The 12,359-nt window shown below is 33.8% G+C and overlaps 2 protein-coding genes and 1 non-coding gene across 3 annotated transcripts; 2 read left to right on the forward strand and 1 right to left on the reverse strand.

The window, feature by feature from the left end:
- The first annotated feature begins 978 nt into the window (after positions 1–978).
- LOC139091927 (uncharacterized) lies at positions 979–6,848 on the forward strand. Its single transcript, XM_070642173.1, has 3 exons — positions 979–1,676; positions 5,728–5,994; positions 6,339–6,848. Exons 1-3 carry the CDS (start codon positions 1,536–1,538, stop codon positions 6,504–6,506), a joined length of 576 nt encoding a protein of 191 aa, XP_070498274.1. The 5' UTR covers positions 979–1,535; the 3' UTR covers positions 6,507–6,848.
- Positions 6,849–7,320: 472 nt separating this feature from the next.
- Positions 7,321–7,418, forward strand: LOC139091943 (U6 spliceosomal RNA). Its single transcript, XR_011544558.1, has one exon. It is a non-coding gene; the product is annotated as a U6 spliceosomal RNA (small nuclear RNA).
- A 963-nt stretch (positions 7,419–8,381) lies between these two features.
- On the reverse strand, positions 8,382–11,050 carry LOC139091941 (synaptic vesicle glycoprotein 2B-like). Its single transcript, XM_070642191.1, has 5 exons — positions 10,620–11,050; positions 10,476–10,558; positions 9,483–9,942; positions 9,011–9,421; positions 8,382–8,598 (listed from the first exon to the last, which is right to left on the reverse strand). Exons 1-5 carry the CDS (start codon positions 11,048–11,050, stop codon positions 8,382–8,384), a joined length of 1,602 nt encoding a protein of 533 aa, XP_070498292.1.
- Between the last annotated feature and the right edge of the window lie 1,309 nt (positions 11,051–12,359).

A 12,359-nucleotide genomic window follows, 5' to 3' on the forward strand; every position in this document is an offset into this window, starting at 1 on the left:
TCGACCAAAAATCCGTCACAAGCGTTAGGACAACTTTTCGTCTTTTTGACATTTTGTCATTAACACGTGCTGGCGATGATGCGTTGCTTAGACTTGCAATTGTGTTGTGTCGTTTTTGATGAAAAATTCCGACTCAAGACAAATAGTTGGCATGACGTTTTGTAATCAAGACGTAGTGGCGACGTTGCGTTGCCTGGCAATTGTGTTGCGCTATTTCGATCAAAAATCCGACACAAGCTTGACATGACATTGCCTGTCAACACGTAGCGGCTACGTTGTGTTACCCACTTATTGTGTTGTGTCGTTTCGATCAAAAATCCGACTCAAGATTTGCATGACTTTTGGTGCCGGATTCAGTTTAAAGCCGACAGCATGTCACGACTGCTTTATGTCGGATTTTGGGTCGATTAGATAATTTGTGCTATTCAGGTGATACTAACTAGAAAAGACTATAAATTTCATAATATGACTTAATCATATATTGCAAAATAGAGTGACTTTTAAATTTAGACACAGAATCAACTGCTTTAAGATAAGATCTTCAACTCGATCATTCATTTCATTCACAAATACAAAGTTTAAAGTATGTAAACAAAAAAAAGTTTTTTACAACATCATAACAAAGAGAAAGAAAATTTTACTAGCCATTTCCACCGCTTTCTGGTATAAACAAATGTTTTTGTTTTTCAACTATAAAATTGTTTCATACCCAAAACGCAGTTAAAGAACGAAAAGTCAGGATGTAAAGAGCAACTGATACAAAATAATTTTACGCTAGTCTGTTATCTGTTGAATAAAAAGTGTCAGATAAATAATAAGAATTTATTGAGCAAACATCAAGCTTTTGATGAAGAAAAAGAAGCAAGCAAGCGAACGTCACAATTTTTCATCTCATGAGAAGCAAGCCTGAGAGGGTAAACAACTCAATATACTCGCAAAATAAAAAAAAAATTATAAAATAAAATGTATTCGCCAAGACCTTCGCTCAGTTGATAACTTATAGTCAAGTGATCAAGACGTTTAAGTGACGAACTATAGAAAGAGAACAATTACATATATCTAAATGATAACTCTGCGACAATCACCAACAAATCAAAAGCTTCACATTTCAAACTGGAATTATAATCCATAAACAGGACCCTTAAAAGGGGGTGATTAATAATTGGAAAGAGAACATTGAGAACATTAAGATTCTCTGTGAGAAACAAAACAAAACAAAAAATAAGAAATTATTTGTGAGAATACACAAGGAAAGTCAGTAAAAACATTACAGAGTCACTGTAAGCAATGTGAATTAAAATTCTCCCCCGCTTTTTCGTCTATAAATGAAAATCGGGGAAATAATCTTTAATTTTCCTTTTCGAATGGTTTAAAAATAGTTCAAAGAAAAAATTAAAAAAAATTAATAAAGAATAAGAGAGAAAATCTATATTTAAAGAAGAGTCTGTTCCGTATTTCTGTTTATATCCGAGCGCGTATCTAGTAATATCAAATAGAATAATTAAACAGTAACAATCAATAACAAATAGAGAAACATGAGTGCTGTACATAGCAATCAAATTTTTATTCTAAGTGGAACGACAAGCGTTCCATCAGCAATTGCTGCTGTTGTTGCCGCGCCAATGCAATCGACATCATCAACGGATTGTGAAGATGTACGACGACGAAGATTTAAGGTAGGTACTAATTTCGATAATTAATTTGTTATTACTTGTGGCTGATGTAGACATTATCTAATGTAATACGATTTTTGAGTGACTGACTGAATGTGTTTTGTTATTGTTTGCATTTGACTAAATGTCGATGGCTAAATATACCCAAATATAAATAGAATTGCACACATAATTTTTAAGGTATTACAAGATCAATAAAAGAAACTTGAACTTTAGAATAGTAGTTGAGGAGTTGGGGTTGGTTGGTTGATCGGTAAGATCAAGTTGATCATATCCGGCATCAGGCTCGTGTTTGGATATGAAGGAGGATGGTATCATACCGGCTTAAACCCGGATTCAGTGTAGAATTGACGCCCTGTGTCATCCGGATCGGTTTAAAGATCACAAAATTGAGGAACCGGTTTCGAACAGCACAACGTGTTTGCTGCATCGTCGTGAGTCGCGTAAGATGCGAAATTGTCCTGCCGGCACCGAAACGGTTGATTTGGAGTCAATTTTACGACAAAAATTAGGTTCGTCGCCTTGTCACACTCACGTTCCATAATCAAAATCATAATTTGTGTGCAATTTTTTTGATCCAGTAGTTTTAAGAGGTATTATCGGGTATAGACCCCGCAAACCTTGTCCCCACCCAATCAAAATGTAACAAAAACTAAATTAAGTCATCTAACACGAAATAAAGCGCAAATAATATTAAAATGTGTTAATTTCCGTAAAATATTCTCCTTCATATTGAGCGCGGATTAAAAATAATTGTGTGTGCCAAGTCATAAATCGGAAGTTCCTTAACCCTCAAAAAGATTGCTACAAAATTTACTTGTTACGACGCGTAAATTTATGAGTTTTTCTCGAAATTCATTAAACTAAATTGTGTCTTTGTGAAATGAGGCAGTCGTCGTCTTATCGTCGCAACAATTCAACGACGACACTTTTGGGTTTTTGGCGCTGAATAAATGTAGAGCAGGTTATTTCGGTGTGATATTGGATTGGAAGAAGAATTTTTGGGAATTTTAGATTTTTGAGAGTCCTAGATTCAGTTTAATTAGGGCAGACATGATGAAAATAGATTTTGATACATGATTTAATCTGATGTTGAAAGTGAACTGAATATAGCATTTTTATATTGGAACTAGGAAGGATGTAATTTAAGAATGGATCAAGAATAAGGTAGTTGGAATGTTGAAATTGTATGGAATTACTGAAAAAAATCTGGATACGTCGTAATTGATTGAATAATTCGAACAAAAGCTGACATGAACACTGAATCAAAGATCGAACTGACTACCCCGAATAGCACAGCGTGGCCGTCACGTCGACGTAATGACGTGCCGCGAACAACGGTTGCACGACCGACTTGCGTCTTTTTTGCCGCCTTGCGTTATTCGGGTACTGTATTTGATCATGTTTTTGATGCAAATCACGTTCATGACTATTCCAGCATAGATACATGATCTTTAATATATTAGAATCATCTGACGCAAAGCTCAAAGCCAACTCGGATTTTGTATGAAAAAGTCAACTCGACTTAATACAAAACTATAGTCGACTATCGGCTATAAATTCTGAAATGTCGGAAATTTTTAAACCATTTAATTAAATATTTAATCGTGATGTCAATCATAACAGCTCTTTATTAAATTTAATATATTCAATTTTCCAATCGAATTTACTATAAAATTTACTACTAAAAAAACTCATTTATCAATACAACCGAAAATGCTCTATTTAATCATCTTGAATTAAGAAACAATGAATAAGTACATACGAGTGATTAAGACAATACATCTCTATAACGTGACTGAATGCAGTTATTTGCTTAATTGTTTCTTTTTATTTCGTCTTTTCCTTGAACTTGAATTACATCATAAGTAACTTAATTACTAATCGATTGTCATATATAAAGTGAGCATAATAATCTTGTAGGTTGATGACAGTGCACACAATGTGAACTTAAACAATGATTTAGTGATAAGAGATTTTTTTATTCTATTTTTTCGTTGGATGTGAGACACGTTTAGATATTTATTCTGTCAGCTTGTTATCATTTTGATTATTTTTGGTCGACAATCATTTTAAAAGTGTGAAAATAAAGTAATTGTCTTTATATTTTTTCCACAATTATTCAAGCAATTGGAATATGTTCTATGAAATTACAGCTGTTATACTGATCACAATCCAGTTTCACTTTATTTTAGTATGTACTTATAAACACATGGCTTAAACTTTGAGATTAGCACATGTTTCTGATCTTTACTCAATTAGAACTCTTTGTGTAAATAAAGAAGTTAGGGATTTTAGAGCCGGTAGTTCAACCTGAGCAGAGTTGCAAAACAGGTGCCTGTGACAAGCAAAAACCGTACAAATTCTCAACAATATGAAAGGTTTTTCTACAAAACCGTATAAATTATCAAGAAATTGTTCGGTTTTTGCCTGTGACAGGTGCCGGTTTTGCAACTCTGATCCTGAGTAGCTTAGGTTGGGATTAAATGATCGTTTGTCTAGATATAAAGATGAAATTTCTGTGACATGTAAGTTTATAATTAGAAATACGGTTTATAAATCTCAGCTTGTTCTACTTGTTCAATATTTGCTATCATTATTCTAAATGTCACTTAGGGATCGTTCACTTATTACGTTCAGGATGGGTTAATCTGATTCAAACAATACAAATTCCGAGAGATTCAGATTTTAAAGAGTTCCTTTCAGCACGTTACAGAACGTGATCAGTTTGTAATAAGTGAACTCGCTACAAAATCCGGTTTATAGCCATTAATGTCTCATTAGTTTAAGATTGATTACTCTTCCTATGTAGATTAATTGTGTCTAAATATATTTCTATATTTAACCTTCAAATTATGTTCCGAAAAGTTCCAATTGATAAAAATTAAAGAACAAGAAATCAAAAAAGAAGCTGTAGATTAACTTACTTAATTATTTCGCTGGTCGAACAGATCAAGTGTGATCCACGGCCTCCTTCAGTATTAAAGCTGACAGCGCTGAAGCTGGCTGCCGCTTGCCAATTACAGATTCCAAGTGTAACACTATCTCTATCGACAGCTTCTTTCCATGAGTTCTTTGGCCTACCGCGCGATCTCTTACCATCTAAAAAGTCGGATTAAAATACCTTAACAATGGAACATCCACAGCCCTTCTGTAGTTTGGCAAATATATGATTTCTGTGTAATGGCTATTTAGACCGAGTTCAAGACTTCCCAGCCTCGATTTCTAGATTTTTTGAACCCGATTCTTCAGGAAACCTAATATCTGTGTCCATATCTCAATTATTAGCAAGCATTCCTCTAAGTAATTATAAATTAAAGCTATTAACTCACAAAAAAGACATTAAAAATCAGTAAAATTTCCCATTACTCAAACTTACTATTTCAAATACTCATTCGCACATCTGTGACCCATTTGTTGAACAAAAGTAAACTTAATATATGCTCTTTTTTGTTTCAATTTGATGAGAAAATGAAGATCATTATACTGTGTATCATCTCCAAGTACTTAATGATAATGTGTGCATTTATCTCACACTCGTGTCCCATTTCCTGTATTTAAGTCAATCATTTATATCAAAATTGCGCCACTTTTTATCAACAACTTATGTTTAGGAATTTCGAGATTTTGGCAACGTCTCGGAAAGAAAAGTCAATAAAAAAAAGTCAGAATTCTCGGAATTAAAAAGTGCGTTTATGCTAATGAAAAAACACTGTATAAATTTACCATTAAAATTAACATTTAATAAAACTTCAATTAACACATTGAGCATCTCTATCCAAAACTATTGTGACTTCTTTTGACGTCATACGTTGCCAACTGTTTGGAATGTAAAAATTTATACTCGTTTTAGCTATAGACCGCATGTGAATGCGAGATATATATTGCCGAATGTAAATAAACACATACTTCTCATCTATCGTTCAGGTGAAAATGAAAATCACGCTGATTGAGATTGAATGTCAATGGATGAAAATGTTCAGTACTTCTGTGCATGCATGTGAAGGTCAAAAAACCTATTTACACTTTTCTTTATTTTCTTTTTCATTAATAGAAGTCAAATAAGCAATCATTCTGTGATTTAATTGTCATCCTCATCTCACTGCCGATGCTCGTTATTCTTGGATTAATGCTTGAATCAGCAACACGTCGAAATTGGCTCGAGACAACAGAATCACGATTATTAGTACTTGGATTAGGCGCTGCATTAGCTGTTGTATGTCTTGCATTATGCATGTATGTAACATCGAGACTTGGAAAGAAATTTTTGTGGGTTGGTCCACAATACAGTGATGATTTAGGTCCACATTATTCATACTACGTAAGTTGATTAATTTAAAAGCTTGCTTCATGTCCTTATCTTATCATTGAATGCACATCACATGATGAACAATGTTATTTATTGTCTTTTTCTCCTTTTAAAGTACATCCGTATATCATTCATAATGAATGTCAGATATATGGCTTTGTGTATTTGAATAGTTACTGCTTGACGTCATAGAGATATTCATTAGAATTGAGTTCTGGATGTGCATAATCAACCCGAGTTGACATAAATACGTAATAACTGGTTGATGGCCAGCCAATGTCCAGTTCTAGCGTATTTTGGTCCACCTGTGTAACATTTAAGATTTTCTAACAAATTTTCCCATTTTCCACTTCTAGAATCCACAAGCAGACGCAGCCGAAGCGGCAGACTTACCACCAAAATACGATATTGTCATGGGCTTTGACATTCCACCACCAGCATACGATACCTTAATGATTGATAATGAGATAATTCATTATGAAATCGAAAAATGCCCAAAGGAATTAACCATTCAACATATTTAGGATCATGGAGATTTATTTTAAAATTATTGGAGATTTTACATATCATAATGATAAGGCATGGATGAGCTGAATATTTAACGAAAAAGTAAAATATGGAAAGCATGGAGATAAAGACATTTTTTCTTTAGTAATCAATTCATAAATAGCTGGCTGTTTGTGGCTGGAAGTTAACTTTAACAGTTGCTTGGTTACTAAAGAGTTTATAATACAGGACTAGATAGATAGCTAAAAATATACCAAAAAAAATTATATCGAAGAAAGTGCTTTATTGTATTTTATGCATTTGTTAATTGTTTTTTTGAGAAATGAAAATAAAGGATCTAGTCATAATGATCAATAATATGTTTGGGTTGAGTGTTAATGGATTCTAGAGTTGAGATAATATAAGTTAAATTTCAGTTCCTGTAGACATAGTCATAAAGATAATTTGGGGATAGTACAAGAAGATCGTAGGAGGTTATAAAAGCTCGATAAACTCGACCTTACTACTTAGTTCCTTGACGAAGGCGCACGTGGGGTACATTGCCGCATTTAAGATTCGTCGGAAGCTGGATCTGTCTTTAGATAACTTCTGCCAGTTTCTAATTTCCAGCATTTTTGCATCGTTGCTCACACAGCAATCCCATGAGCTCTTTGGTCTACTTCTTCGACTTACAGAAAATTATACCTCGATCTGCAGACTATTAGGTAATCATACCTTGAGACAGATGTAATATGTCTGTACGTCAGTTATGAAGACAATGGCCCAGTTTTCAAGTTTAGATCGTCATTTAGTATCTTTATTAACTACTCCTAATCTCGAATAGTAAATCAGCTCTGCCTCGACAACATATATACCAGAATTGGAACGACACAGGGAAGATTATCATTACCCCTGCACAAGGTTGACAGGCAAAATCGCGAATTGTTTATATACGACATCATGCTAAAAACAAGCCGGCTTGAAACCCGGTTTGGTTTAATTAACCGGCTTGTGATATTGGGGTAAGGTTCTAGAGAGAAACCCATATTACCACACAATATAGTTTGTGGTTTGGGTTCGGGTTTGAGTGGGATTCGAACCATTGTCCTTTTGATTACTTTTGAGTACCATATCACGTCCTCTTACCTTTTGAGCTTCCGGCGACTTTCCTGGTAGTGTAGCAAAATACTCACTTAAACCTTCTTCCCTATACAATGCTAAATGCACTGCTATTATCATTGTATTAGATTAAGTCACAAAGTCCAACACATGGTCTATAATATTCTACTATTTGAAACCATCAACTAATGAAATTTGGTCATTTGTTATGATAAAATCGGAAAAAGGTGTCAAAAATTTCATCTGCACGACTAAGTCTTACAGTCTACGTAAATCAATATCTTGTTATACATATTGTACATAGCAAGTCTTTTCTTAAATTCAACGAATTCGCCAAGAATTTGTTCTAATTACTATAATTTTTCATTATTTCATTAGCACTTCTAATTTTGAAATATTTTGATTAATGCCAAGTGTTTGTAGTCACGGTAGATTTGGTTTTAGCATATTATACTGAATTTTTATTTAGATATCCATATTCCCAGTATATCCCCTCACAACCGGGATTGTTGTTGTTGTTTTCGTTCGATAATTAGTGTCAGTAAAAAGCGGAATTGATTAGACTTGCCGTCAACATTTGGTCATGTCTAAAAACAGACTTACCAAAGTTCATAAAGATCTACAAGCCTGCTGCGACACACTTGAACGTATTCTACAGCACACCGATGAACCGCGGTACATTGTTTGCAAAACACGTGGCCAGAATACTCAAACTCATTCTATATATAGCCTGCTAATTAAAACCTATAGACAATTAATTCAAACTACAATCATATAAACTAGTCAGTCAACATCTAAATAGGCGATATCTCTTTATTATCACAAGATTTTTTACCACGACGATTTGAAATATTTGGTATGAAAAATATTAGACAGCAACAGATAATTAATGTCGTTCCAGAGTACAAGAAAGCATATTTACAATATTTGTCCAACAGCAGTCCAACGACAAGCGATCCAAATACACTTCCCAAGCGTCCGCACATCAATGATAAGGAAACAGCCATTGCTCTGAAATGAGAAAATATTGAGGTTAGATTGGTGTTGATAAGAGTTTGATTTAGGAGTCGGATTCTGGAAGGCAATCGGAATAGAAATGGCCGAAAATCCTAACACAGGCAAGCATGACTACAATCCAGATTCAATGAAATCCGGCATCAAATCATAATCAAGTTGGCTTAAGCTTAGACTATCGACCATTGCTACGCCATGTGCTTTCCGGGGTTATTGATTAAGTCATATAAAGAACATGTACATAACTTAGTAAGCTCGTTATCACATTTCAGTCCAGCTGATCAAGCCCTTCAGAAGCTTCTTTAGAAGGAATTTTCCAGGCATTACTCATTTTCCTTATATCTAGGCATCAATATGACTAAACCATAAATACCGACAACCTTCTCAATTAATGTCAATGTCTACTAACCTTAAGCTCGTTGGAAAAAGTTCAAGAGTGCTTCCCGTAATGACATTGACAGAGAGTCCACACGCCAACAGTATCACGTAGAGATAAATTGATAAGTTGACTATTGACACAAATGATATCGCAAATCCACATAGTCCACAGCCAAGTAAAACAAATAAAACAATGAATAATTTTCCTAGACGATTAACGAGAATTCCAATCACAGCAAATCCAAGTGCATAAATTATTTCCAATATGAAGGAATATTCATAAGTTTTAAATTCAAGCTTTATGATGCTCGAGGGATTGACTTCAGCGATGGATGAGTTTCTGTTCTCGTAGAATGCTTCACAAATTGTACAGGAAGCGTTGGGATTTTGGTTGGAGAATTCAATGGCTCGATTTAGAATCTCTGGGAAAAACATGTAGAATCTACAAAAGAAATTGTGGAATTGATCAGTTCCGAATTCATGCTTAAAAATCGATTATTTACCCTGAAGATGTGTTGAATATCAAGAACTGAATTGAGCACAAAATCAGCGTGTTTTTCAGATGAATCTTCTGAAATAATGGTGCTGTTTGGTTCCACATCCGTTTCCATAATGACAAATCCTTCGAATCTGTTTCGCTGCTTTCATTATTCTTATCATCAACTACTATTTCCTTAACTTTATATTCTTCAGCAGGTCGTCCTGTGTTGAGTCTATAGATTTTCCTAAGCGTATTCAATGCTTCTTCTTTCTTTCCATTGTTGAACGCAAACTTTGGTGATTCAGGAAGGAAAACGAAGCATAAACCGCTTATTAAACTTAGAGATCCACAGGATAGCACAAACAACCTCCATGGCTTGTATTCGACATTCAAAAAATCAATTACAAAAATCCATTCTTGATTAATGATCAGCATAGCAATAAGTGGCATACACATTGAACAGACACCAAAAACAAATGCGGCTGTAAATAATGGGAATATTAGTATTTAGTCTTGTGGTTACATAGTTTTAGACCCTTTTTTACAATTTTCGTTCAATCCATTTTAGAATTTAATTGAAGAATTAACGATCATAGATCATTTGTTCTTTGTTGAAATCACTTTTATAACTTGTAAATGAAGGAACTTATTCTATCAGGTAAGCAATAACTGGACGAAAATTTAAATAACATCTTCATTTATTGAAGATCGAAAGCAAACTAAATATTTGTATGAAGGGGTCAAAAACTATAACAGGGGAAAATCAACTAATTCTGGTTGTCAATAAAATTTGAATATTTAATGACAGTTATTGATAATTTAAGCAATATTGACCCATTAAAGATCTTAGATTCTTTAGAGTTGATTAAATGGCTCTATTAAAGATTATGACGGAAAAAGCTGTAGTACCACCTGATCGGCACAAGTGTTTCATGGTTTGCAAATGACGACCAATTGGCTGCCATAAATATATTGTGCCGATCGAGATATTTGATGATGATCACAAGTAACTCACCTCCCATAATAACCTTCGATTGCATCTTAATCGTATGGAACTCCGCTAAGTAAGCATAAATTGTCGCACTACTTCCAGATATACTAAATATAGAAACAGAACCAATTAGCATCACTGCAATAATTCACATCACATAAATCTTACAAAAATCCACAAAAAAATCTCATGGCAGTGAATATCCAAAAATTATTAACAAAACTGGATATGAGTGTACATCCAAAAGAGAGCAACAATGAAAGCATGATGACTAATCGTCTGCCTTTTGTGTCTGCTAAAAATCCACTTAAATGTGATGATGCAATTATTCCTGCATATGCAACGGAACTGACAATTCCTTTATCCTCTGTACTTAAATTTAAATCCTTTTCAGCAACTGGAAGGACAAATGAGATGCTGAGGGTTTCAAGTAGCACAGCCGATAGCACAATTCCACTAATTATCACAATAAAATAATTAAATTTTCCATATGCAGCTAATCGTATTGCTTCATCAAAATTAACTTTATCGGATATAACTTCGGACTTTTCAGCATCCGATGTACCGGTCACCGACTGTATTGATTCACTTTTGCACATTTTGATGGTATGAGATTCAGAATGGAAGTGAAATGCTGATAGATAATTTGTGGAGTATTTATAAATGCATGTCTATTTATCCTCATTCTAATAACTACTTATAAGATATAGAATTAAATAAATATTATGAAGTTCGAGTTGTATAAGATGGAATTTTTTTGCTGGAATTAAGTCTTTTAAGGAAATGGACTTTGATGTTCACCTTGGTGACTCTTCATAAGGAAATTGGATACTTTGCATTCATGTCTTGTCCATAACAACAGATGTTGCTAGATGAAAGTAAAATGCAGCTTTCCATCTCATTTCCGTTATTTTTTTTTACATCTATATCGCTTTAATATACAAAGGATTAGGTAATGTTTGACAAATGTGCAGCAACTATTAAAATAAAGCTTATCTGTGATTTATAGACTTTTTTCTATTCCGACCAACTTATGAAAACTTTTAGTTGCTAATTGTTTAACTTTCTAGAAATTACAATATTTATATTTGCGAACCACGACCCGAGCAGCACAATGCGTTGGGGAACCGTCAACGACATTAACCGTCACTATGTCGTCAGGGTACCTTCGTTAATACGCTGATAGCGATAACATAGTTCACATGTTGTGCTGATCGGGCGAGTGTGGGACACAGTCAGGTGACTTGAGATCAACTCACTTACTGATTGAAAAGATTCTAGTATTTCCAAAAAGGGAGATATGAGGGGAAACGCCGCTGTCAATAAGTTAATGCTTGATTTTAGCTAGAAGAGGAATGAGGGTTTAAATTGGGGTAAGAACAATTTTAATGTGAACATAAAATGGTGCTATTATTTAATCTAAGAAAAGGGTCATGATTTTTTATAAAACCTTCCTAAGAATTTTTTTAGCTGCGCTTCTGATCTAAAATTGGTGGTTCTATTTTCTTTTATTAATAAAAATTTGCTGTTCTCAAAAATAATCTCTTTCTTAATTCCCTTTTTCGTTTTCAACATTGAAGCAATTCAAGTTCTTCAAAAGGGTTGCTTGACTTTACATTAATATCCTGGTAATAAAGTTATGTAGCATGGACACATTATGTATAAATTTCCTCATTACTTGACGTACATGTGTCTTTGCTGAAAATATCCTCATATTATTATTATAAATTAGTCAAGTTGTAAAATTTCATTCATTCAAGTTTCATTTGTACGAAAAAGTCAAGTGATTTTTCTCATTTAGTAAATGAAAATCTCAATTATGAAAATTTATTTTATTCATGACTATTAAAGTGTCTAGACTATTGGACAAGGATAAGTAGTTTTAAATATTGTACCCTTTTCTTAGTA

Source organism: Chironomus tepperi, unplaced genomic scaffold (assembly GCF_022539635.2).
Source record: "Chironomus tepperi strain 1889 unplaced genomic scaffold, CSIRO-AGI_Ctep_v1 contig_263, whole genome shotgun sequence".
Classification (NCBI taxonomy): Eukaryota; Metazoa; Arthropoda; class Insecta; order Diptera; family Chironomidae; genus Chironomus; species Chironomus tepperi.

Excerpts from the sequence above, each read along its gene's own strand:
- LOC139091927 (XM_070642173.1), top strand. The coding sequence starts at position 1,536 with ATGAGTGCTGTACATAGCAATCAAATTTTTATTCTAAGTGGAACGACA. Across the intron at positions 1,677-5,727 it reads TACGACGACGAAGATTTAAG|AAGTCAAATAAGCAATCATT; the intron begins GTAGGTACTAAT and ends TTTCATTAATAG. Across the intron at positions 5,995-6,338 it reads GTCCACATTATTCATACTAC|AATCCACAAGCAGACGCAGC; the intron begins GTAAGTTGATTA and ends TTCCACTTCTAG.
- LOC139091941 (XM_070642191.1), bottom strand. The coding sequence starts at position 11,050 with ATGTGCAAAAGTGAATCAATACAGTCGGTGACCGGTACATCGGATGCT. Across the intron at positions 9,943-10,475 it reads ATCGAAGGTTATTATGGGAG|CCGCATTTGTTTTTGGTGTC; the intron begins GTGAGTTACTTG and ends CATTATTTACAG. Across the intron at positions 8,599-9,010 it reads CTTTTTCCAACGAGCTTAAG|AGCAATGGCTGTTTCCTTAT; the intron begins GTTAGTAGACAT and ends TTCTCATTTCAG.